At 51.3% G+C, this 24475-nt stretch overlaps 1 protein-coding gene across 7 annotated transcripts in view; it reads right to left on the reverse strand.

Annotated features, from left to right (window-relative positions):
* NCOA1 (nuclear receptor coactivator 1) overlaps positions 1-24475 on the reverse strand; it is a 266235-nt gene that overhangs the window by 74148 nt on the left and 167612 nt on the right. For all 7 annotated transcript variants that reach the window (XM_064146630.1, XM_064146626.1, XM_064146628.1 and 4 more), the window contains 2 exons: positions 15087-15193; positions 5597-5763 (listed from right to left, as the gene is read on the reverse strand). In XM_064146630.1, the coding sequence (XP_064002700.1) occupies positions 5597-5763; positions 15087-15172 (253 nt within the window). In that variant the 5' untranslated portion in view covers positions 15173-15193. The remainder of the gene's footprint in view (positions 1-5596; positions 5764-15086; positions 15194-24475) is intronic.

Consider the following 24475-nt stretch of genomic DNA (forward strand, 5'->3'; position numbering starts at 1 on the left):
AGATCATCAAGTCCAACCCTTTACCACAGAGCTCAAGGCCAGACCATGGCACCAAGTGCCACGTCCAGTCCTGCCTTGAACAGCTCCAGGGACGGCGACTCCACCACCTCCCCGGGCAGCCCATTCCAGTGTCCAATGACTCTCTCAGGGAAGAACTTTCTCCTCACCTCCAGCCTAAATCTCCCCTGGCACAGCCTGAGGCTGTGTCCTCTTGTTCTGGTGCTGGCCACCTGAGAGAAGAGAGCAACCTCCTCCTGGCCACAACCACCCCTCAGGTAGTTGCAGACAGCAATAAGGTCTGCCCTGAGCCTCCTCTTCTCCAGGCTAACCAATCCCAGCTCCCTCAGCCTCTCCTCGTAGGGCTGTGCTCAAGGCCTCTCACCAGCCTCGTTGCCCTTCTCTGGACACACTCAAGGGTTTAGCATCATTTCCCCCAGTGCTTGAGAGCTGTGCTTGTTACCAAGCTGAAGTGCAGCATTTGCTGGGGTATCCACGTTGGGAGTGCTGGATGCAGTTTTGGTCTCCCTGCTTCAAGAGAGAAAGGGAACTTCTGGGCAGAGTCCAGCAGAGGCTACAAAAATGCTGAGGGGCTTGGAGCATCTCTGTGATGAGCAGAGGCCGAGAGATTTGGGGCTGTTGAGCCTGGAGAAGTGCAGACTGTGAAGGGAATCTTCTCAGTGCTAATCAGTAGCTAAAGAGCAGGGACTGAGAGGACCAGGCCAGACTCTTTTCAGTGGTGCTCAGTGACCAGACACAAACTGGAGCCCAGGAGCAAAGTTGGAGGTGGGGAGGTTCAGACTGGACATGAGGAGGAAGTTGTTGAGCAGGAGAGTGGTGAGAGGCTGGAATGGGCTGCCCAGGGAGGTGGTTGAGGCCCCATGGCTGGAGGTGTTTGAGGCCAGGCTGTGTGAGGCTGTGTGCAGCCTGTTCTAGGGTAGGGTGTCCCTGGGCATGGCAGGGGGGTTGGAACTGGCTGCTCCTTGTGGTCCCTTCCAACCTTGACTGATTCTATGACTCTAGGTTCCATTTAAACACGAGGAACAAACCTCTTTCCTGTGAGGGTGCCAAAGCACTGGAACAGGCTGTCCACAGAGCTTGTGGAGTCTCCTTTACTAGAGAGACTGCAAACTTGCCTGGATGCAATCCAGGCCAACCTGCTCTGGCTGACCCTGTTTTATCAAGGAGGCTGCACTAGATGATCCCCAGAGGTCTCTTCCAAACCTCACCATGCTAGGATGCTGGGACTCTGTCCTCAGCTTGCTGTAACCTATCAGTGCTGAGTCCAAACTCTCCGTTACATGGAATCGTATCTCCAGGTGGATTTTCTAACAGCACCAGAAGAAGCACAGCCACACTCCACAGGATACATCACCATTCACAATGCTTCAGCAACAAACCCACATCCTCTGCAGCTATCAAATATTAATCTGCTTTACAGCTGAGAAACAGAGGAGGAGTAAGAGGAGGAAGGATGTAGGCAGGGGGACAACATCTAACACTACAACAAGGAGAGAAAATTGTCTCTGGCCACAAATATTCTGACTATTTGCCACATTTCTCCTACTTCCTTGTGTGAAATGCTCCCACAAGCAAGTTTGCCAAGAACAAATATAGGTGAAGTTTCTTTTCCTTGGTCACTGGGTGCTGCACTAGATAAGCTGGCGACACCGAGCACAGCTCGAGGCATAATATTTCTGAGTAGGGCTTGTCCTAGTTAATGTTCAGCCTGGTGTGCAATGGCAGCAAAACTAATGACCAGAGAAGTGGCAGCAAGCAGGAACCTGGGTGTACTCACCTGCTACCAAAGTCCTTTCAGAGCCTGGGCACAAAGGGAATGACATCTAAAAGCATTTGCCTGGGCAGTGTGAGCTGAGTGATTTGTCACCGAGCTTGCCCTGGGCATGGCACTTAGGGACATGGGTTAGAGTTGATCCCTCCATGCTGGGTGAAGGCTTGGACTGGATTATCTTTGAGGACAATTCCAAACAGATATATTCTGTGATTCTGTGTTCTGGTTGGACAAGTTATGGCAGTCCTGGGGCTCATCAGACTGAGCTATGAGCAAGAAAGGGATGAAATTTAGCTGCTGAGATTAGCTCAGATCACTTCCAAGATTTAGGTCAATACAGGTGGCTACCTCCTTTGAGCCATGGCTATTCTAGCCTGCAGAAGGCTCCAGGGGGCACTTAAGTGCAACCTGGCTGTATTTAAAGGTGGCCTGTAAGAAGGATGATGGCAGACTTTTCATCAGGGCCTGCTGTGACAGAACAAGGGGTGAATGTTTTATGAAGGGGAAATTTAGACCAGATCTAAGGAAGAAGTAGTTTACACTGAGAGCAGTGAGGCACTTGCCCAGGTTGCCTAGAGAGGTGGTAGAAGTCCCATCCCTGGAAACATTCCAGGTCACGTTGGACAGGGCTCTGAGCAACCTGATCTAGCTAAAGACATCCCTGCTGGGGCACTGGGACTAGATCATAGAACCACAGAATCATAGAATCAAGCAGGTTGGAAGAGATGTCCAAGCTCAGCCACTCCAACCTAGCACCCAGCCCTGCCCAAGCAACCAGACCATGGCACTAAGTGCCTCAGCCAGGCTTGGCTTCAACACCTCCAGGCACAGAGACTCCACCACCTCCCTGGGCAGCCCATTCCAATGCCAATCACTCTCTCTGACAACAACTTCCTAACAACATCCAGCCTAGACCTCCCCTGACACAACTTGACACTCTGTCCCCTTCTTCCCTTGCTGCTTGCCTGGCAGAAGAGACCAACCCCACCTGGCTACAGCCTCACTTCAGGGAGTTGCAGACAGCAATGAGGTCAGCCCTGAGCCTCCTCTTCTGCAGGCTGCACACCCCCAGCTCCCTCAGCCTCTCCTCACAGGGCTGTGCTCCAGGCCCCTCACCAGCTTCCTTGCCCTTCTCTGGACACCTTCCAGCACCTCAACATCTCTCTTGAATTGAGAAGCCCAGAACTGGACACAGCAATGAAGGTGTGGCCTGAGCAGTGCTGAGTCCAGGGGCAGAATAACCTCCCTTGTCCTGCTGGCCACACTGCTCCTGATCCAGGCCAGATGATGTAAAATGACCTTTCCAGCTCTCTTACAGAAGATTCAGTGAGTCTATGGAGTGCCTGCTTGCTTATGCCCACATCTGAGCCACGGGGCCAGAGGATAACTCAACATCTGTTATTGGGCAACATGGCTCCACTCGGAGTGTGCAACGGGAGCTCTGGCAAAGGCACTGCTTGACAGATGATGTGTTCTCAGCATTAACAGGCAGTGAGATTCACCTTGTGCATGAAGAACAAAGTGTTTGCACTAAGGACAAAGCATCTGCACAAAGGACAAAGTATTTAAGTGCAGGAAATGGGCAGCCCCGAAGCAGGCATAGAATCATAGAATCAAGCAGGTTGGAAGAGACCTCCAAGCTCACCCAGCCCAACCTAGCACCCAGCCCTGGCCAAGCAACCAGACCATGGCACTAAGTGCCTCAGCCAGGCTTGGCTTCAACACCTCCAGGGACAGCAACTCCACCACCTCCCTGGGCAGCCCATTCCAATGCCAATCACTCTCTCTGACAACAACTCCCTCCTAACATCCAGCCTAGACCTTCCCTGGCACAACTTGAGACTCTGTCCCCTTATTCTCTTGCTGGTTGCCTGGGAGAGAAGAGCCCAACCCCACCTGGCTACAGCCTCCCTTCGTGTAGTTGTAGACAGCAATGAGGTCAGCCCTGAGCCTCCTCTGCTGCAGTCTGCACACCCCCAGCTCCCTCAGCCTCTCCTCACAGGGTTTGTGCTCCAGGCCTTTCAACAGCTTTGTCACCCTTTGTCACCCTCTGCATGACACAGAGCAGGCTGGAGCCCACCCACAGCAGCTCCAGGCAGGATGCTGAGGTTGCTGAGAGCTGAACATACCCCACTCCCTCCTTAATAAACCTCACCCTTTCTCTTCTGTGCATTGCTCAAGCCCTTTAGACTTCTGCAGTCCAACCTGAGTTGACTCCCGGGGTGGAATTTAACCTTGATAGGGTTTCTCACAGATCTCTTCTCCCTTCGCCGGTTACGGCGCCTGCGTTCCCCGGCAGGAGGTGGATTAATACCCCTCAAATCTGCTTGGTTGGCAGGAGAACAGATCTGACAAGGCTCCATGGTTCTTCACCAAGCCTATCACAGCGTGTGGCAGAGTTATCTGTCCTTCACCTTACCCAGCCATAAAATGGGGGTTCTGCACACAGTTAATTGCTGATAAAACTCTTAATGGGGCTGATCCTGAAAGTTTAACAAGCACTTCTGATTCATTTAGTCCAAGGCATAATTTTAGGATGAATCATTTGGAGTGCATCCAAAGAAGTCGGTGTAGAGTCTAGAGAGCAAGTCCTGTGAGGAGTGGCTGAGGGAACTGGGGGTGTTTAGCCTAGAGAAAAGGAGGGTGGCTCTGTACAACTCCCTGCAAGGAGGCTGGAGCCGACTGGGGTTTCTCCCAAGGACAAGAGGATATACCCTCAAGTTGTGCCAGGGAAGGTTTAGCTTGGAAATAAGGAACAATTTCTTCTAAGCCCAGGTTGCCAGGGTGCTGGTGTAGTTTCCATCCCTGAAGGGATTTAAAAGATGTGGAGATATGACACTGATAGATAGTAGGCTGAAGATGAGCCAGCAGTGTGCCCAGGTGGCCAAGAGAGCCAATGGCATCCTGGCTTGCATCAGGAACAGTGTGGCCAGTAGGACAAGGGAAGTTATTCTGCCCCTGGACTCAGCACTGGTCAAGCCACACCTTGAGTGCTGTGTCCAGTTCTGGGCCCCTCAATTCAGGAGAGATGTTGAGGTGCTGGAAGGTGTCCAGAGAAGGGCAACAAAGCTGGTGAGGGGCCTGGAACACAAACCCTATGAGGAGAGGCTGAGGGAGCTGGGGGTGTGCAGCCTGCAGAAGAGAAGGCTCAGGGGTGACCTCACTGCTGTCTACAACTACCTGAAGGGAGGCTGTAGCCAGGTGGGGGTGGCCTCTTCTGCCAGGCAACCAGCAATAGAAGAAGGGGACACAGTCTCAAGTTGTGTCAGGGGAGGTCTAGGCTGGATGTTGTTAGGAAGTTGGTGTCAGAGAGAGTGATTGGCATTGGAATGGGCTGCCCAGGGAGGTGGTGGAGGCACCGTCCCTTGAGGTGTTCAAGAAAAGACTGGATGAGGCATTTAGTGCCATGGTCTGGTTGCCTGGCTAGGGCTGGGTGCTAGGTTGGACTGGATGATCTTGGAGGTCTCTTCCAACCTGCTTGATTCTATGATTCTATGACTTGGCAGTGTTGGCTTAACAGATGGACTCAGCAGCCTTAAAGGTATTTTCCAATCCAAACAACTCTGTGATTACAAAGTGCCACCTTAAACCAGAAAGCAAAGGTGGCATCAAAGGAGGCAAAGCTTCCCCTTCCACATCACTGCTGCCATAAAAGCAGGAGAAGGAAAACTATTGCAAATGGAATGGTTATGTCATGATTTTGCATTCATTAACTCACGCTTATTTGCTGTGATTTAGTGTCTGAAAGGGGACGACGCAAACACTCTTACTCTGAAGCTTCCCAAAGGCAGGAAGCTGCAGCCTTACCTTGCTCCAACCTCTTCATCTGCTGGATCTGATCCACTGTCTTTTTCAGGATCTTGCATTTGTCAGGTTTGACACTCAGAGTGTCGATGTCTCCAATGTTTGCAGACAGCAGCTCCGCCAGCTCCTCTAAATATTTGTTCTCCTGCTCCCTTCGTCGCTTTTCATTGCTGTTAGGGAAGGGGAAAACAATTAAAAGTCATATCAATAACTTCTTCCAACTGCACAGTTTAGTCCCACTTGGGTACTGGACAAGAACCCTAATATACAAGCAGTGGCAGCAGCAATAACCATGCTACAATCAAAGCATCCCACCTGGATGCGTTCCGCAGCGAACTATCCATGGGGATCCTGCCTTGGCAGGGAGGTTGCTAGACAAGGAGCAGTGGCTGCAAATTGGAACAGAGAAGGTTTCACCTCAACATGAGGAGAAACTTCTTTACAGTGAGGATGACAGAGCCTTGGAGCAGGCTGCCCAGAGAGGTTGTGGAGTTTTTTCCTCTGGAGACTTTCAAAACCCACCTGGATGTGTTCCTGTGCAAACTACCCTAAGGGATCCTGCCTTGGCAGGGAGGTTGGACTTGATGATCTCTGGAGCTCCAGCCTCTAAAGCTCTGTGATTCTGTGAAAGGATCCAAAAGTACTGGGGAACTCATTCAGGCTTTTTTCTGGTTTTATGTATATAAACAAAATATGCATACTGAGGGGTCTAGAGCACAAATCTGCTGAAGAGAAGCTGAGGGAACTGGGGGGTTTTAGCCTGGAGAAAAGGAGGCTGAGGCGAGACCATCTTGCTCCCAAAAGGAGGCTGAAATGAGGTAGAGGTTGGTCTTTTCTCCCAAGGAACAAGTGACAGGAGCAGAGGAAATGGCCTCAAGTTGTGCCAGGGGAGGGTTATGTTAGACACAAGGAACAATTTCTTCCCCAAAGACCTGGAATAGACTGCCCAGAGCAGTGGTGGAACCCACACAGATGTGATGCTGAGGGACATGGTTTAGCACTGACCTCTTTTCAGTGGTCAGCAGCAATAAGACATGGAGCAATGGCTACAAACTGGAACATAGAAGGTTTCACCACAACATGAAGAGAAACTTGTGTCCAGAGAAGGGAGATGAAGCTGGTGAGGGGACTGGAGCACAGCTCTGTGAGGAGAGGCTGAGGGAGCTGGGGGTGTGCAGCCTGCAGAAGAGGAGGCTCAGGGCAGAGCTCATTGCTGTCTACAACTACCTGAAGGGAGGCTGTAGCCAGGTGGGGCAGCAGAGAGGCAAGCAGCAAGAGAAGAAGGGGACAGAGTGTCAAGTTGTGTCAGGGCAGGTCTAGGATGGATGTTGTTAGGAAGTTGTTGTCAGAGAGAGTGATTGGCATTGGAATGGGCTGCCCAGGGAGGTGATGGAGTCTCTGTGCCTGGAGGTGTTGAAGCCAAGCCTGGCTGAGGCACTTAGTGCCATGGTCTGGTTGCTTGGCCAGGGCTGGGTGCTAGGTTGGACTGGCTGAGCTTGGAGGTCTCTTCCAGCCTGGTTGATTCTATGATCCTATGATAGTGTGAGCTCACAGTGCAGAAGCCAACCACATCCTGAGCTGCATCCAAAGCAGCATGGCCAGCAAGTCAGTTGAGGAGATTTTTCCCTTCTGCTCTGCTCTGGTGAGATCCCACCTGCAGTGCTGGGTCCAGATCTGGGTCTCTGACAGAGAAGAGTCATGGACCTGTTAGAGCAGATCTAGAGGAGGTCACAGAAATGGTGCAAGTGCTGGAATCCCTCTGCTGTGAGGGCAGACTGAGGGAGTTAGGATTGTTCAGCTTGGAGAATAGAAAGCTCCAGGGAGACCTTCTTGTGGTCTTCCAATACTTAAGAAGGCCTCTAAGAAAGGTCTTCCAAGTCAAACCATTCTATGATTCTATATATCAACCACAGGATGAAATGAGGAAACCTCAAAACACCTAGCAGGGCTCTGTGGTGCTTGAGATTCTTTTTCCAGTTGGTTTTCAACAAGACACCTAACTTTCTGTTGCAGCCTCTCCAGGATGCCCAGCACTGCATTTAAGTGCTCCTGCCTGAAAATCTCTAATATTTTCTACACATCAGAATCATAGAATCAACCAGGTTGGAAGAGACCTCCAAGCTCAGACAGACCAACCTAGCACCCAGCCCATGCCAATCAACCACTAAGTGCCTCAGCCAGGCTTGGCTTCAACACCTCCAGGCACAGAGACTCCATCACCTCCCTGGGCAGCCCATTCCAATGCCAATCACTCTCTCTGCCAGGAACTTCCTCCTAACATCCAGCCTAGACCTCCCCCAGCACAACTTGACACTCTGTCCCCTTGTTCTGTTGCTGGTTGTCTGAGAGAAGAGACCAACCCCAGCTGGCTACAGCCTCCCTTCAGGTAGTTGTAGACAGCAATCAGGAGGCTGCTGAGATGCCTGTGGGCACGGTGAGATGTTCCTGGCTTCAAAGAAGCCACACTGCTCACGGAGGGACTGAGAAAACACTGATGACTGACACTGAATCCAAAAGTCCAGCTTGGTAGGAGATCTGTGTCACACTGCAGATGCCATTTCATTATTCTACATAGTAAAACAAGCTCTGCTAATAGCTGAAGGCTTAAATAAGAGGCTTGGTTTATCATGTCTGCACGTCAACCAGAGCATGAATGTACCTTGCTAAGTCTGCAGAGAGCCTTTAGAAACTACAGCTGTCCAAAAGAGGATGAGACACCACCAGCTCACTCTTCTAAGGAGCCCCCCAGGCAGGCTACACAGGTTCTTCTTCATTTTTCCCCCTAGTTCCACTTTACTAGCTCAATATTCAGGTCTGACAGATATGGAGGCAGGCTTTGGGCATTTTTCTGCTCTTTACACTTGCTCTCACAGGAAAACACCTGATGACTGCACAGGGGTGAAAACTCCTTGATGAACCACCCCTTGCCTACCAAGTGCACTCTCAATCACCTCACTTCTGTGTCTCCTCAGGTGCTGTGACTGCTCAGAGAAACAACAGGAATAACTTACTTTCCTTTAAACATGCAGCAGCAGAATCCAAAAGGAAAGGGAAAGAATAAAGGCAAGGTCCAGAGAACAGGAGTTGTGCTTCTGCCTGGGTCATCAGTCCCATGAAGTGCCATAAGATATCCCATGGAAACAGAAACTCCTGTGCAAAAGGCTTGGGTGAGAGTGCAAAAGGTCTCACTTCCTGAGTAGGCAGCTGCCAACTGGTACTAAGGGGTAGCAGGCAGCAACAACAGCTTTACAGTATCACAGTATTATCAGGATTGGAAGAGACCTCACAGATCATCAAGTCCAACCCTTTACCACAGAGCTCAAGGCTAGACCATGGCACCAAGTGGTAGGTTGAAAGCGAGCCAGCAGTATGCCCAGGTGGCCAAGAAAGCCAAAAGCATCCTGACTTGTACCAGCAGGACTAGGGCAGGGATTTACTTTTCCCCTCATTCTCTGACATAGGAATGAATGAAATCCTGCTTAGTTTAAAAGGAAATGGTCAGGAAAAAAAAATTCAGCCTGGAGAAGAGGAGGCTCAGGGGTGATCTTATTACTATCTACAACTGCCTGAAGGGGCATTGTAGCCAGGTGGGGGGTGCCCTCCTCTGCCAGGCAACCAGCAATAGAACAAGGGGACACAGTCTCAAGTTGTGCCAGGGAAAGTACAGGCTGGATGTTAGGAAGAAGTTCTTCACAGAGAGAGTGATTGGCATTGGAATGGGCTGCCCAGGGAGGTGGTGGAGGCACCGTCCCTGGAGGTGTTAAAGAAAAGCCTGGCTGAGGCACTTAGTGCCATGGTCTGGTTGACTGGCTAGGGATGGGTGCTAGGTTGGACTGGATGATCTTGGAGGTCTCTTCCAACCTGGATGATTCTATGATTCTCTGATTGTCTCCCTGTACTCAGCATTAGTGAGGCCATACTTGGAATGCTGGGTCCAGTTTTGGGCCTCTCACTCCAAGAAAGACATTGAGGTGCTGCAGTGTGTCCAAAGAAGGGCAGCAAAGCTGCTGAAGTGCCTTGTGAGGAGTGGCTGGGGCAAGGGCAGCTGTTTAATCTGTAGAGAAGGGGGCTGAGGGAAGACTTTCTTGCTCTCCCTGGAGGTAGGTTGGAGTGAGGTGGGAGTTGGTGTCGTCTCCCAGGGAACAAGCTACAAGACAAGAAGAAAGAGCCTCAAGTTGCAACAGGGGAGGTTTAGGTTGGACTTGATGAACAATGTCTTCCCCAAAGGAGCTGACAAACCTTGGAACAGGCTGTGCAGGGCAGTGGTGGAGTCCTCATCCCCGGAGGGACTGAAAAGCTGCACAGACGTAGGGCTGAGGGACATGGTTTAGTGGCAACCTGACAGTGCTGGGTTAAAGGTTGGGCTTGATCTTAAAGGTCTCTTCCAACCAAAACGATTCTGTGAGTCTGTGATCTTTCCAGGTTGGATGTGAAGCTGCTGCCAAAGTGCTGGACCTCAGCCTTTCTTTGCACGGGTATCGGTGACACCAGCGCTGGCGCCTTCCCTGGCAATGGGCAGGCAAATGCTTCTCCAAGCAGCTGAGTCTTTCAGCTAAGGTCAAATTAATTCTTAGCTCTTCCTGCAAACCAAAAAGCAACAGCAGAGGGTAAAAAGAGGGGAAAAAAAAAAAATCCCTCTGTTGTGGGTGAGCTCATTTCATGCAAACCCTTAATGTTGCCGTTGCTGTGGCAACTTTCAAATTGTAGGAGGGAGAATTGGCCAATTTTCCTTACATAAAAGCATCATGAGAATATTGCAGCAGTGGGCTGCTCTTTATCACTCCCAAGTATCAGCAAAGGCAATAGTTAAACCTTCCAGGTTTTAACAAGGGGGTTTTGAAGTTGATTTTGCTCTGGAGTATGTTATGGGGAACACTGGCTAGCTTGAGGAGGAGGGCAAGGGCCCTCCCCATCACAGCTGAGAGTCAAGAGATGGTCTGAAAGAAGGAAGATGCAGCACTGGAAGTCTTCATCTCTTTGGAGTGGTGGTAATGTACTCCATTGGGTCGGATGGCAAACCCAACAAAGCTGTTCTACAAATGCCTGTAAGTGCTCTGTGGATGTAAAGACTCATGGTGCTTGGACAAGAAAAGATAACCTATCAAACAGAAGTTTCTGCTTCTTGCTCCTTGTCCCATATGTTTTGAAAGAGCCCTGGTGTCAGCAGAAGAAAGATTTCTCAGGGTGGTTGCAGTTTAGCACACAAACCACAGGAGATCTGCCTTCCAAAGGCAGCCCAGATGAAGCAAAATGAGGTGTGTGATCATTCAGCTGGAGAGCAGTTCCTTCAGGAAGAGGTGTCTGAGCCCACCTTGCTATCCATGGCTCTGCCAGGGGGATTCAAGGACCAACAGCTTCAACCCGCACTCACAGCTGGGGTGAGGACCAGCTCTGAGACCAGCCTGGAGACAGCAATGAGAGCTGCAGAGCTCTGACTCATGTGACTCAGAAATGACAAATATTGCACATGACTACCCAAGTATTCTGCAGAATACAACTGTTACCACAATGTCTTCAGCAACTGAAGGGCTCAGCTGAGCCAGGAGACCCATAGGGCCTTGTGATTCAACTCTACAGAAGGGAGATGCTGCAACTGAAATAAACTTGCAACCAACAAAGCCAGAAGCCCTCAACCAACCACTTCAGGTGTCTCTACTGGAACCCCATCTCCTTCAGACTTAGTGTCTACAATAGCATGTGTCAGGCTGGAGAGAATGATGGAGAGATACCTCATGAAGTTCAGCAGGACAAGGGCCAGTAGGACAAGGGAGGTTACTCTGCACTTTGGCCACAACAACCCCAAGCAGTGCTACAGGCTGGGGATAGAGTGGCTGAGAGCAGCCAGGAGAAAAGGGACCTGGGGGTGCTGGCAGAGAGTAGCTGAACATGAGGCAGCAGTGTGCCCAGGTGGGCAGCAAAGCCAATGGCATCCTGGCCTGGCTCAGGAGCAGTGTGGGCAGCAGGACAAGGGAGGTTATTCTGCCCCTGGACTCAGCACTGCTCAGGCCACACCTTGAGTGCTGTGTCCAGTTCTGGGCTCCTCAATTCAAGAGAGATTTTGAGGTGCTGGAAGGTGTCCAGAGAAGGGCAAGGAAGGTGGTGAGGGGCCTGGAGCACAGCCCTGTGAGGAGAGGCTGAGGCAACTGGGGGTGTGCAGCCTGCAGAAGAGGAGGCTCAGGGCTGACCTCATTGCTGTCTACAACTACCTGAAGGGAGGCTGTAGCCAGGTGGGGTTGGTCTCTTCTGCCAGGCAAGCAGCAAGAGAAGGGGACAAAGTGTCAAGTTGTGGCAGGGGAGGTCTAGGCTGGATGTTAGGAGGAAGTTGTTGTCAGAGAGAGTGATTGGCATTGGAATGGGCTGCCCAGGGAGGTGGTGGAGTTGCTGTGCCTGGAGGTGTTCAAGACAAGCCTGGCTGAGGCACTTAGTGCCATGGTCTGGTTGACTGGATAGGGCTGGGTGCTAGGTTGGACTGGATGACCTTGGAGATCTCTTCCAACCAGCTTGACTCTATGATTCATTGAAAGCAAGTGTAGGGTCCTGCACCTGGGGAGGAATAACCTTCTGCACCAGGACAGGCTAGGGGTTGTCCTGCTGGAAAGCATCTCTGCAGAGAAGAACCTCAGAGGGTTGGTGGACAACAAATTGCCCAGAAGCCAGCAATGTGCCCTCATGGCCAAGAATGCCAGTGATTTCCTGGGGTGGATTAATGAAAGTGTGGCTGGCAGGTCAAAGAAGGTTCTCTTCCCTCTCTGCTCTGCCCTAGTGATGCCACACCGAAACTCCCGTGTCCATTTCTGGGCTTCCCAGTTCAAGAGAGATAAGGAGCTGCTTGAGAGAGTCCAGCAGAGGCTACAGAGATGCTGAGGGCACTGAAGGATCTCTCTGAGCAGGGAAGACTTGGGGCTGTCCAGCCTGGAGAAGAGCAGACCGAGAGGGGATCTTCTCAATGCTGATCAGTAGCTAAAGGGGGTGGGGGGAGAGGATGGGGCCATATACTTCATATACTCTTCAGTGGTGCCCAGCAGTAGGACAAGGGGCAAATGGCACAAACTGAATCCCAAGAGGTTGCATCTGAACAAGAGGAAAATCTTTTTCCCTGTGAGGGTTCTGGAGTACTTAAACAGACTGCCCAGAGAGGTTGTGCAGTTTCCTGCTCTGGAGAGGTTCCAAACCCACCTGGACATTGTAGTCCTGGGCAATCTGCTGTGTGTGACCCTACTCTTTCAAGTGGGTAGGTATAGAAGATCTTCAGAGGTCCCTTCCAACCCCCACCACACTGGGATTCTGTGTAAGGAGTGAAAGTGATAGAAAATGCACCTGGGCCTTGCTCAGTGCATCAATATTCTGCAACAATGACCAAAGCATCATCCCAGGCAGCAAAGATACAGGACCAGCAGCACTGCCATAATGTTCATCCTTCCTAACAGACACTGCCACCACAGAAAAAGGATGCACAGGATTCACAGGGAGCCTGGGAAAGCCTGTGGAAGGAGACCCCAACTGCCTCTACCCAGAACTTAGCTTACGCAAGGTGAGCCTTGGCCATAAGCAGTCGGTGCCCTTCTGCAGCCAGCTGAGCTCTGAAGCAGCCTGCATCAGCAGACAGCAAGCAAGACACTCCAGAGAGCAGCCCCATGTGGTGTCCTTGCACTAATGAGCAACAGGGTCCCCACTGCTGTCCCTGGATACCACAAACCCACGGATTTCTGGGGGACCTGGCGTGAAGAGGCAGAAGGGTGGGGATGATGTGCAGAGGGTGCAGAAGTACCTGTGGCAGCTTTACCCTGGGCAAGCTCTCCCAATCATCTCCCTTCCTACAAGCACTGTGATGTGCAGAGGGTGCAGAAGCACCTGTGGCAGCTTTACCCTGGGCAAGCTCTCCCAATCATCTCCCTTCCTACAAGCACTGTGATGTGCAGAGGGTGCAGAATTACCTGTGGCAGCTTTACTCTGTGCAAGCTCTCCCAATCATCTCCCTTCCTACAAGCACTGTGATGTGCAGAGGGTGCAGGAGCACCTGTGGCAGCTTTACCCTGGGCAAGCTCTCCCAATCATCTCCCTTCCTACAAGCACTGTGATGTGCAGAGGGTGCAGAAGTACCTGTGGCAGCTTTACTCTGGGCAAGCTCTCCCAGTCATCTCCCTTCCTACAAGCACTGTGATGTGCAGAGGGTGCAGAAGTACCTGTGGCAGCTTTACTCTGGGCAAGCTCTGTGGATTATCTCCCTTCCTACAAGCACTGTGATGTGCAGAGGGTGCAGGAGCACCTGTGGCAGCTTTACCCTGGGCAAGCTCTCCCAATCATCTCCCTTCCTACAAGCACTGTGATGTGCAGAGGGTGCAGAAGTACCTGTGGCAGCTTTACTCTGTGCAAGCTCTCCCAATCATCTCCCTTCCTACAAGCACTGTGATGTGCAGAGGGTGCAGAAGTACCTGTGGCAGCTTTACTCTGGGCAAGCTCTCCCAATCATCTCCCTTCCTACAAGCACTGTGATGTGCAGAGGGTGCAGGAGCACCTGTGGCAGCTTTACTCTGGGCAAGCTCTCCCAATCATCTCCCTTCCTACAAGCACTGTGATGTGCAGAGGGTGCAGGAGCACCTGTGGCAGCTTTACTCTGGGCAAGCTCTCCCAATCATCTCCCTTCCTACAAGCACTGTGATGTGCAGAGGGTGCAGAAGCACCTGTGGCAGCTTTACCCTGGGCAAGCTCTCTGGATTATCTCCCTTCCTACAAGCACTGTGATGTGCAGAGGGTGCAGGAGCACCTGTGGCAGCTTTACCCTGGGCAAGCTCTCTGGATTATCTCCCTTCCTACAAGCACTGTGATGTGCAGAGGGTGCAGAAGCACCTGTGGCAGCTTTACCCTGGGCAAGCTCTCCCAATCATCTCCCTTCCTACAAGCACTGTGATGTGCAGAGGGTGCAGAAGTACCTGTGGCAGCTTTACCCTGGGCAAACTCTCTGGATTATCTCCCTTCCTACAAGCACTGTGATGTGCAGAGGGTGCAGAAGTACCTGTGGCAGCTTTACCCTGGGCAAGCTCTCCCAATCATCTCCCTTCCTACAAGCACTGTGATGTGCAGAGGGTGCAGAAGTACCTGTGGCAGCTTTACTCTGGGCAAGCTCTCCCAGTCATCTCCCTTCCTACAAGCACTGTGATGTGCAGAGGGTGCAGGAGCACCTGTGGCAGCTTTACCCTGGGCAAGCTCTCCCAATCATCTCCCTTCCTACAGGCACTGCGGCGACTTCGCTAACGAGCCTCTAATCGCCGTTTGCCTGCTGACAAGAAGCAGAGCAGATGGGGAGCTGCGTTTCCACCGCGCTCCATCTTCCAGCGCAGCCACCGCTCAAAGCAGGCGAAGCTGCGGTAGGAAGTGTGAACGTCTGCGAGTGGCTGAGCCCTGGCTCCATCTGCTCGAGCAGACGGGACGGAGCGACGCGGGGGGAATGACAAAGTAGCCGCGGGAGAGGACGGCTTGGGAGCGGCTCACGTACCTCTGGGCTGTGTCGCAGGGGGAGCCTTTCCTCTTTCGAGAGTCGGGGTTGGCAGGGTCTGTTGAGCTGTCCCCAAGGCCACTCATGTTGGTTGACCTACTTTGCACCTGGAATCAAAGACAGATATGGTAAGGATAAGGCTTTGGAGAAGCAGTGAAGACAAAGAATGTGGACCAAGTGACCTCTGAAGAGGTAAGCAACTGACACAAGTCTTTATCACAGAACCAAACTAGAGGAAGATCAGATTGAGATTGGATGTTAGCAACAAGTTCTTGACCGTGAGGGTTGTGGAACATTGGAACAGGTTGCCCAGGGAGGTGGCTGGAATCAAAAGACAGATATGGTAAGGATAAGGCTTTGGAGAAGGAGCAGCTCCTCTGCAGTGGAGACAAAGAATGTGGACCAAGTGACCTCTGAAGAGGTAATCAACTGATACAAGTCTGTATCACAGAACCAACCTAGAGAAAGACTAGATTTAGATTGGGTGTTAGCAACAAGTTCTTGACCATGAGGGCTGTGGAACATTGGAACAGGTTGCCCAGGGAGGTGGCTGGAATCAAAAGACAGATATGGTAAGGATAAGGCTTTGGAGAAGGAGCAGCTCCTCTGCAGTGGAGACAAAGAACGTGGACCAAGTGACCTCTGAAGAGGTTATCAACCGACACAAGTCTTTATCACAGAACCAAACTAGAACCATAGAATCAACCAGGTTGGAAGAGACCTCCAAGATCATCCAGTCCAACCTAGCACCCAGCCCTATCCAGTTCTTGACCATGAGGGCTGTGGTACATTGGAACAGGTTGCCCAGGAAGGTGGCAGGGGCCACATCCTTGGACATATTCCAGGTCAGGCTCAACAGGCAACCTGATCTAGATGTGGATATCTCTGTTTATTGCAGAGGGGATTTGGACTAGATGACATTTGGAGGTCCTTTCCAACTCAGACCATTGAGAGGGACTATGAATGACAGTGGTTGGAAGAGACCTTGAAAGATCATCTAGCCCAACACTCCTGCCAGAGCAGGATCACTGGATCACCTAGAGTAGGTCACATAGCAACATATCCAGGCAGGTTTTGAATGTCTCCAGACAAGGAGACTGAATTGATGCCTCGTTTGTGAAGCAAACAGTGCAAAGGGAAGACATGAAGTGCTTATATTACCTTCCTTTTCGTGTCCCCTGGTCACCACTTGTCCAAGGCAGCCCTTACCACCATCCTTACCTCACAGACTGAGCTCTGTGTCCCCACAGACCTTAGCTCCCTGGTTTTGCAGCACTTCAGCAACCTTCTAAAGGCAGCCTGCTTCAACGCTGTGTTTACATGTGTTTGATTGCAACAGATGCATTCCCTCCTCCTGCAAACCTTCTTCAGCCCATATCCAGATCCTCTCCCATCCACCCCTGGTTCCTCTGACTCACAGCTGGCAGAGGACACTCCACCCCTTGCCATTGTGTCTCAGCTCAAGCTCCCCCACCACCTCCTTACCCCCCAGCACATGGCCTGGGATTTAATTAGAGCTGCAAACTGACTCATCTCTTTAATGGGATGTGACACCCTCCCACAGACCCCTTCCTCACCTCCTGCTGAAGCTGCCTCCCATGGATGGTCCTCCCAGCCCAAAGCTTCTCCTAGCAATGAGTTTCCTACCATGGCTAATTCTTGGCTGGTCCAAACACCAGCCACCTGTGGGTTCAGCTCCCTCCAACACATGGACATTTCAGCATTACTACAGGGTGTAATTTCAACAGATGTTGGGTAAATTAGTCCATGCTGTGGCAAATCAGAGGTCTGAGCAACCAAAGAAGGCCCAGAAGTCGTGAGAGCATAACACTGCAATACCCCACATGCCAATGCTCCTTAATTATCATAGCATCTACCAGGTTGGAAGAGACCTCCAAGCACATCCAGTACAAACTACCACCCAGCCCTAGACAAGCAACCAGACCATGGCACTAAGTGCCTCAGCCAGTCCTCTTTTGAACATCTCCAGGCACAGCCACTCCACCACCTCCCTGGGCAGCCCATTCCAATGCCAATCACTCTCTCTGACAACAACTTCCTCCTAACATCCAGCCTAGACCTCCCCTGCCACAGCTTGAGACTGTGTCCCCTTGTTCTGTTGGTGGCTGCCTGGGAGAAAAGACCAACCCCACCTGGCTACAACCTCCCTTCAGATAGTTGTAGACAGCAATGAGGTCAGCCCTGAGCCTCCATGGGCTACACTTTGTATACTTAACTGAATAAAACATGACGCAAGCCCACTAAAGCTCTCCAGCAATAGAACAAGGGGACAGAGTCTCAAGTTGTGCCGGGGTAGGTATAGGCTGGATGTTAGGAGGAAGTTGTTGGCAGAGAGAGTGATTGGCATTGGAATGGGCTGCCCAGGGAGGTGGTGGAGTCTCTGTGCCTGGAGGTGTTGAAGCCAAGCCTGAATGAGGCACTTGGTGCCATGGTCTGGTTGACTGTCTAGGGCTGGGTGCTAGGTTGGACTGGATGATCTTGGAGGTCTCTTCCAACCTGCTTGATTCTATGATTCTATGACTTGGCAGTGTTGGCTTAACAGATGGACTCGACAGCCTTAAAGGTATTTTCCAATCCAAACAACTCTGTGATTACAAAGTACCACCTTAAACCAGAAAGCAAAGGTGGCATCAAAGGAGGCAAAGCTTCCCCTTCCACATGATTCTAGGATTCTAAAGGCAAAAAAGTCACTTAGAGCTTCTATCTCAACACTTCACCTGAAGGGTGTTGAAGGGTTTGACCATAACCCCTGACAGTCTCACAGCTGAGAATTCACCATCTGCTCCAACAACCAAAATAGGACTACTTACATCTCGAGGATGTGGTTGATGCCTCATACAACATGTCTAGAGGACATGGTGAATGTCTCATACACCATGTTCAAGCAAGGGACAGAGCTTCTCCAGAAAACAACCCAGCTGTGCATGCTGCTTCTTAGAGCTGCACTTTGTGCTAGTTGGAGCCTAGCTGGGATATTCTGGTGAGAGGAATTAGATGCTAGGCTGTGAAAAGGAGGCAGTGGGGATGTCTGCTGCACTCATAGGCTTGCTGAGATGTATGAAAACAAGAACACAAATACAGATAATGCAGTTTGCTCTCTGCCTTTGGGCAGCACTTCTCTCTCTAGCTTGCCATCTGTGTAAGTAATGCTTCTGCTTCCTAACCCCCCAAGGCCAACCCTCCAAACTCATCTTGAACGTAAGGCAAAGTCTGGGGTAAGGTAGAGGGGTGGGAAGAAGGTGGAAGGGTGGTTGGGAGCCCCTCCTGGGGACTCTGGTTTCTGGGAGGGTTGCTGTGTTTCTGTGTTACCTTTTAAACTTGTCTATGTCTATAGCTGTAGATACTGCAAATACCTGCTTGTATCTTGTGCTAAGCTGTAAATAGAAAGCTTCATTCTAATTTCCAGCTTGTCTGAGTCTAGTCTGGGTGATTTCCACAAGTGGGGTGGGGGGGGGGGGGGGGGGGGCAGGTAACACCCAAACCATCACACCCTTGATGAGCTTAAAGGTCTTTTCTAATCTAAACATTTCCATCATTACACAATAAAGTGAAGGGACCCTGGACAAGAAGTTAGCAGTTTAGGGATGGAAAGGACTAAGTTCATTGTAAGGGGGTTGGACAAGATGACCTGTGCAGGCCACTTCCAATCCAAACCATTCTGCAGTTCTCTGGGTCTCAGTTCTCAAGTTTAATTCTCTTCATTTCTTCTATTACTGTCTAAAAGGTGGAGTTTTAAGGAGTGTTACACAATTCTGCCAGGCAAGCAGCAACAGGACATGGGGACAGAGTGTCAAGTGGTGCCAGGGGAGGTCTGGGCTGGATGTTAGGAGGAAGTTGTTGTCAGAGAGAGTGATTGGCATTGGAATGGGCTGCCCAGGGAGGTCGTGGAGTTGCTGTGCCTGGAGGTGTTGAAGCCAAGCCTGGCTGGGGCACTTAGTGCCATGGTCTGGTTGCTTGGCCAGGGCTTTGTGGCAGTTTGGTCTGGATGATCTTGGAGGTCTCTTCCAACCTGCTTGATTCTATGATATTCCATGACAAGTGAATTATCTGCCCTTAACACCATGCCATGGGGAAAGAGTTCCTCTCTCAGCAGCCCAGTGGCTCTTCTGCTATGCTACCACTTGTGACACAGGTGCTAAGGGAGGGAGGGAGCTGGGGTTGTTTAGACTGGAGAAGAGGAGGCTCAGGGGTGATGTCACTGCTGTCTACAACCACCTGAAGGGACATTGTAGCCAGGTGGGGTTGGCCTCTTCTCCCAGGCAAGCAGCAACAGAACAAGGGGACACAGTCTCAAGTTGTGCTGGGGGAGGTCTAGGCTGGATGTTAGGAGGAAGTTGTTGTCAGAGAGAGTGATTGGCATTGGAATGGGCTGCCCAGGGAGGTCGTGGAGTCGCCGTCCCTGGAGGTGTTGAAGCCAAGCCTGGCTGAGGCACTTAGTGCCATGGTCTGGTTGATTGGATAGGGCTGGGTGCTAGGTTGGCCTGGCTGAGCTTGGAGGTCTCTTCCAACCTGCTTGATTCTGTGATTCTAAGGTGAACTTGGCTCCCAAAATCCTTTCAGCAGTATCAGCACAGGTGATGAATGCCACATGCACAAGAGCTTGTCCTCTGACATCAAAAACCCTGAGCAGATGCCAGCATACCAACCATGACCAGAGATCCAAGTTCATCCCCCGTGCCTTTGGCACGCCTCCCAGAGGGAATGATGCCAAAGCAAATTTAAGGAAGGGGGAGGAAGAAGAGGAAAAGCAAACTCCTGTAACATTTAGAAACTGGAGAACTGAAAGTGCTGCATCATCTGCTCTGGGTGAGAAAGGCTTGCTGAGGTCTCAGACAACCATCCCAGGCTTTAGACCTTCCCCTTGATGGTTTAACTTGCTCTCGACAAAAACACTAAGCCTCCCTGAGCTGTGCTGCTTTTACAGATCCTGATTTTCCTCTGAGCAACTGAATTGAAAGGAAAAATGAGCCAGGATATGGCAGGTAAAGCTGACTGTCCCACCGGGGGGCTCTGCTGCAGCACTGTGGCTTGGCAAGAGTGACCATATGCCCTGGAGAGGTGAACTGAGGACAACGTTGCAGCCTCAGCTGAAATCCTTGGCTGGAATTAAGCCCTCCATGTAATGCACTCAGTGCTGCTTCTTATTGGGAAAGCAGTTCATTTTACAGCAAAACTTGCCACAGCTGGCAAGTTTAAAAGGGCCACATGGACTAGAAATCATAGAATCAGAGAATCAACCAGGTTGGAAGAGACCTCCAAGCTCAGCCAGTCCAACCTAGCACCCAGCCCTGGCCAAGCAACCAGACCATGGCACTAAGTGCCTCAGCCAGGCTTGGCTTCAACACCTCCAGGCACAGTGACTCCACCACCTCCCTGGGCAGCCCATTCCAATGCCAATCACTCTCTCTGACAACAACTTCCTAACAACATCCAGCCTAGACCTCCCCTGCCACAACTTGACACTCTGTCCCCTTCTTCTCTTGCTGCTTGCCTGGCAGCAGAGCCCAACCCCACCTGGCTACAGCCTCCCTTCAGGGAGTTGTAGACAGCAATGAGGTCAGCCCTGAGCCTCCTCTTCTGCAGGCTGCACACCCCCAGCTCCCTCAGCCTCTCCTCGCAGGGCTGTGCTCCAGGCCCCTCACCAGCTTCCTTGCCCTTCTCTGGACACCTTCCAGCACCTCAACATCTCTCTTGAATTGAGGGGCCCAGAACTGGACACAGCACTCAAGGGGTGGCCTGAGCAGTGCTGAGCACAGGGGCAGAATAACCTCCCTTGTCCTGCTGGCCACACTGCTCCTGATGCAGGCCAGGATGCCATGGGCTCTGCTGCCCACCTGGGCACACTGCTGCCTCATCTTCAGCTACTCTCTACCAGCACCCCCAGAGCCCTCTCTGCCTGGCTGCTTTCCAGCACCTCTGTCCCCAACCTGTAGCGCTCCTTGGGCTTGTTGTGGCCAAAGTGTAGAACCCTGCACTTACCAACAGGGATGTTAAATAATAGGGATGAGTTGGTTTGAAAGCCCTGTTGGGTCAGGAAGGCAAGACTGAGGTCCTCTGTGGAGGGCAAGGGTTGGGCTGCCACTGAAAGGCAGCTCTCTACCTATTGCTGCCCATGCTCAGGGCATTTCACCCAGAAGTTGATTTCTAAACACTGGCTTCCTGAAAAAAATGACAGTATTCTGCTGGCTTTGGGAAACTGAGGGAGATGAAAGGCAGAGGAGTGGGAATCAGAGAATCCCAGAATGGTTTAGGTGGGAAAACACCTTTAGATCGTTGTGCCCAACCCCTGACCCAGCACTGCCAAGAACCATGGTCCTCAGCATCACATCTATAGGTTTTATTCAGTCCCTCCAGGGATGGGAACTCCACCACTGCCCTGGGCAGCTTGTTCCAAAGCATGATAATAATTCCCAGCTAGATATTGTGCAACTCAAGACCATTTCCTCCTGTCCTATTCCATGTTCCTTGGGAGAAGAGAGAGACTGACCCCCACCTCACTCCATCCTCCTCTCAGGGAGTTGTAGAGAGGGAGAAGGTCTCCCCTCAGCCTCCATTTCTCCAGGCTAAACAAGCACAGCTCCCTCAGCCATTCCTCAAAAGACTTGTGCTCTAGACCCTTCACCAGCTTCATTGCTCTCCTTAAGACACACTCCAGCCCCTCAATGTCCTTCTTGAAGTGAGGTGTCCAAAACTGAACCCAGTACTCAAGGTGTAGCCTCACCAACACCCAGCACAGGGGGATGATCACTTCCCTTGCCCTGTTTGCCACACTACTGCTGATACCAGCAGGTTCATGCTTGGTCTTGCATGTGGTTGGTGCACACAAGTTCCTGTTCCTGCAGCATCCTCAATGAGCAAAGCTGTGATGTGCACCATGTTTGGCAGCAAAACAAGTGCCTCTGGAACACAGTGCAGCTCCCCAGCTCCAGGACTGAACCCAAACCACCAAGAAGGCTGAGGTGTGGAGCTTCTGAAAGGTGATTTTGCATATCCATGTTGTAACTCCCTTGGCTCTTAGTCCACAGATCTGAATACAGCACTAGTCCCTGGTTTCTCCTGTTACCAGCAACCCAGTCCAACACTGCATCTGCTCACCAGAGAATAATTACTCTCAAAGAGACCAATCAGAAGGAAAAAAAACAAAGATGATAAGAAATGAAGCACAAGAAGAGCAGCTCCTAGGACTGATCCCAGAATTCCAGCATAGTAGGGGTTGGAAGGGACCTCTGGAGTTCATCTAGTCCAATCCCCAATAAAGCTGGGTCACCCAGAGCAGATTACCCAGGGCTGCAGTGTCCAGGAGGGTTTGGAATCTCTCCAGAGAAGCAGACTTCACAACTCCTCTGGACAGTCTGGTCCAAAGCTCCAGCACACCTCACAGGAAAGAAGCTTTTCCTCATCTTCAGATGGAAAGTCCTGGCTTCCAGTTTGTGCCTGTTTCCCTTTGTCCTGCCACTGGCCACCACTGAGAAGAGTCTGGCCTCATCCTCTTCACCCCTGCCCTTTAGCTATTGATCAGCATTGAGAAGATCCCCTCTCACTCTGCTCTTCTCCAAGCTAAACAGCCCCAGGTCACTGAGCCCAGTGCTCCAGTGCCCTCAGCATCTTTGTAGCCTCTGCTGAGTAGTTCCTCGTCTCTCTTGAGCTGTGAAGCCCAGAGCTGGACAGACTACTCCAGATGAGCATCATTAGGGCTGAGTAGAAGTGAAGGAGAACCTCCTGCAGTGTCCTGGTCACACTCTTCTCAGTGTAGCCCAGGAGATCACTGACCTTCTTGGTCATGAGGGCACACTGTTGGCTCTGGATGAACTTGTCCACCAACACTTCTATCCAGGTCCTTCTCTGTGGAGCACTTTCCAGCATTTCAACCCCTAACCCATACTGGTGTAGGAGGTAATTGCTCCACAGGTGCCTTTGCTGAACTTCATGAGGTTCCCCTCTGCCCAACTCTCCAGCCTGTCCAGATCTCACTGAATGGCAGCACAGCCTGATGGGCTGTCAGCCACCTCTACCTGTTTTGTATCATCAGCAAAGTTGCTGAAGGTAGACTCTGCCTTTTGGAATGCTAATGAATACCCTAGGAGAGACCAGCACCTTGATCTGGAGAGTGAAGCACCAGCCAAGAGCAGCATTCCAGCACAGCCTTCAGAATCATGACAGATTAACAACCAAGAACTCTGTGAACTACTGAGGTCTGTTGTTCTTGTTGTCCAGGAACTGAAGGGAGCCTACAGGAAGGCTGGAGAGGGACTTTTCATCAGGGTGTCTAGCAATAGGACAAGGGGGAATGGTATAAAGCTAAGGGAGAGCAGGTTTAGACTGGGTCTTAGGAAGAAGTTCTTCAGCATGAGAGTGGTGAGACTCTGGAATAGGCTGCTCAGGGAGGTTCTGGATGCCTCTTCCCAGAGAGCATTCAAAGCCAAGCTGGATGAGGCCTGGAGCAGCTGAGTCTAGTTGAAAGGCATCCCTGTCCACACTGGGCATGATGAAGTAGATGATCTCTGAAGAAGATGATGAGGCACTCAGACTGGATGAGGCACTTAGTGCCATGGTCTGGTTGACTGGATAGGGCTGGGTGCTAGGTTGGACTGGATGAGCTTGGAGGTCTCATCCAACCAGGATGATTCTATGACTCTATCTCTGAAGTCCCTTCCATTCTATGACGACTCCATGATAACGCCAATGGTGTCCCAATCCCTTCCCAAAGACAGCCATTGCTACCTCCAGCAGACACAAACAAACACCCCAAATGATTTCATCTGACAGAGCTGGTTTCCAAAGACTGGATTCGACCAGAATTTCCCCATTATTAAAGTGCCTTTCCCACATTCAGGATGAATTTGCCCCAACAAACCCTTACAAAACAACACCACCATCTATGGGAGAACAAGAAATTGAGTCTGGTGGTTTTTAAAGGCCAGGCAATGCTGGAGAATCATAGAATCAACCCGGTTGGAAGAGACCTCCAAGCTCAGCCACTCCAACCTAGCACCCAGCCCTATCCAGTCAACCAGACCATGGCACTAAGTGCCTCAGCCAGGCTTTGCTTGAGCACCTCCAGGCACAGCAACTCCACCACCTCCCTGGGCAGCCCATTCCAATATCAATCACTCTCTCTGACAACAACTTCCTCCTAATATCCAGCATAGACCTACCCTGGCACAGCTTGAGACTGTGTCCCTTTGTTCTATTGCTGGTTGCCTGGGAGAAGAGCCCAACCCCACTTGGCTACAATGTCCCTTCAGGTGGTTGCAGACAGCAGTGAGGTCAGCCCTGAGCCTCCTCTTCTGCAGGCTGCACACCCCCAGCTCCCTCAGCCTCTCCTCATAGGATTTGTGCTCCAGGCCCCTCACCAGCTTCATTGCCCT

The sequence above is a fragment of the Pogoniulus pusillus genome, chromosome 7, assembly GCF_015220805.1.
Source record: "Pogoniulus pusillus isolate bPogPus1 chromosome 7, bPogPus1.pri, whole genome shotgun sequence".
Taxonomy (NCBI): Eukaryota; Metazoa; Chordata; class Aves; order Piciformes; family Lybiidae; genus Pogoniulus; species Pogoniulus pusillus.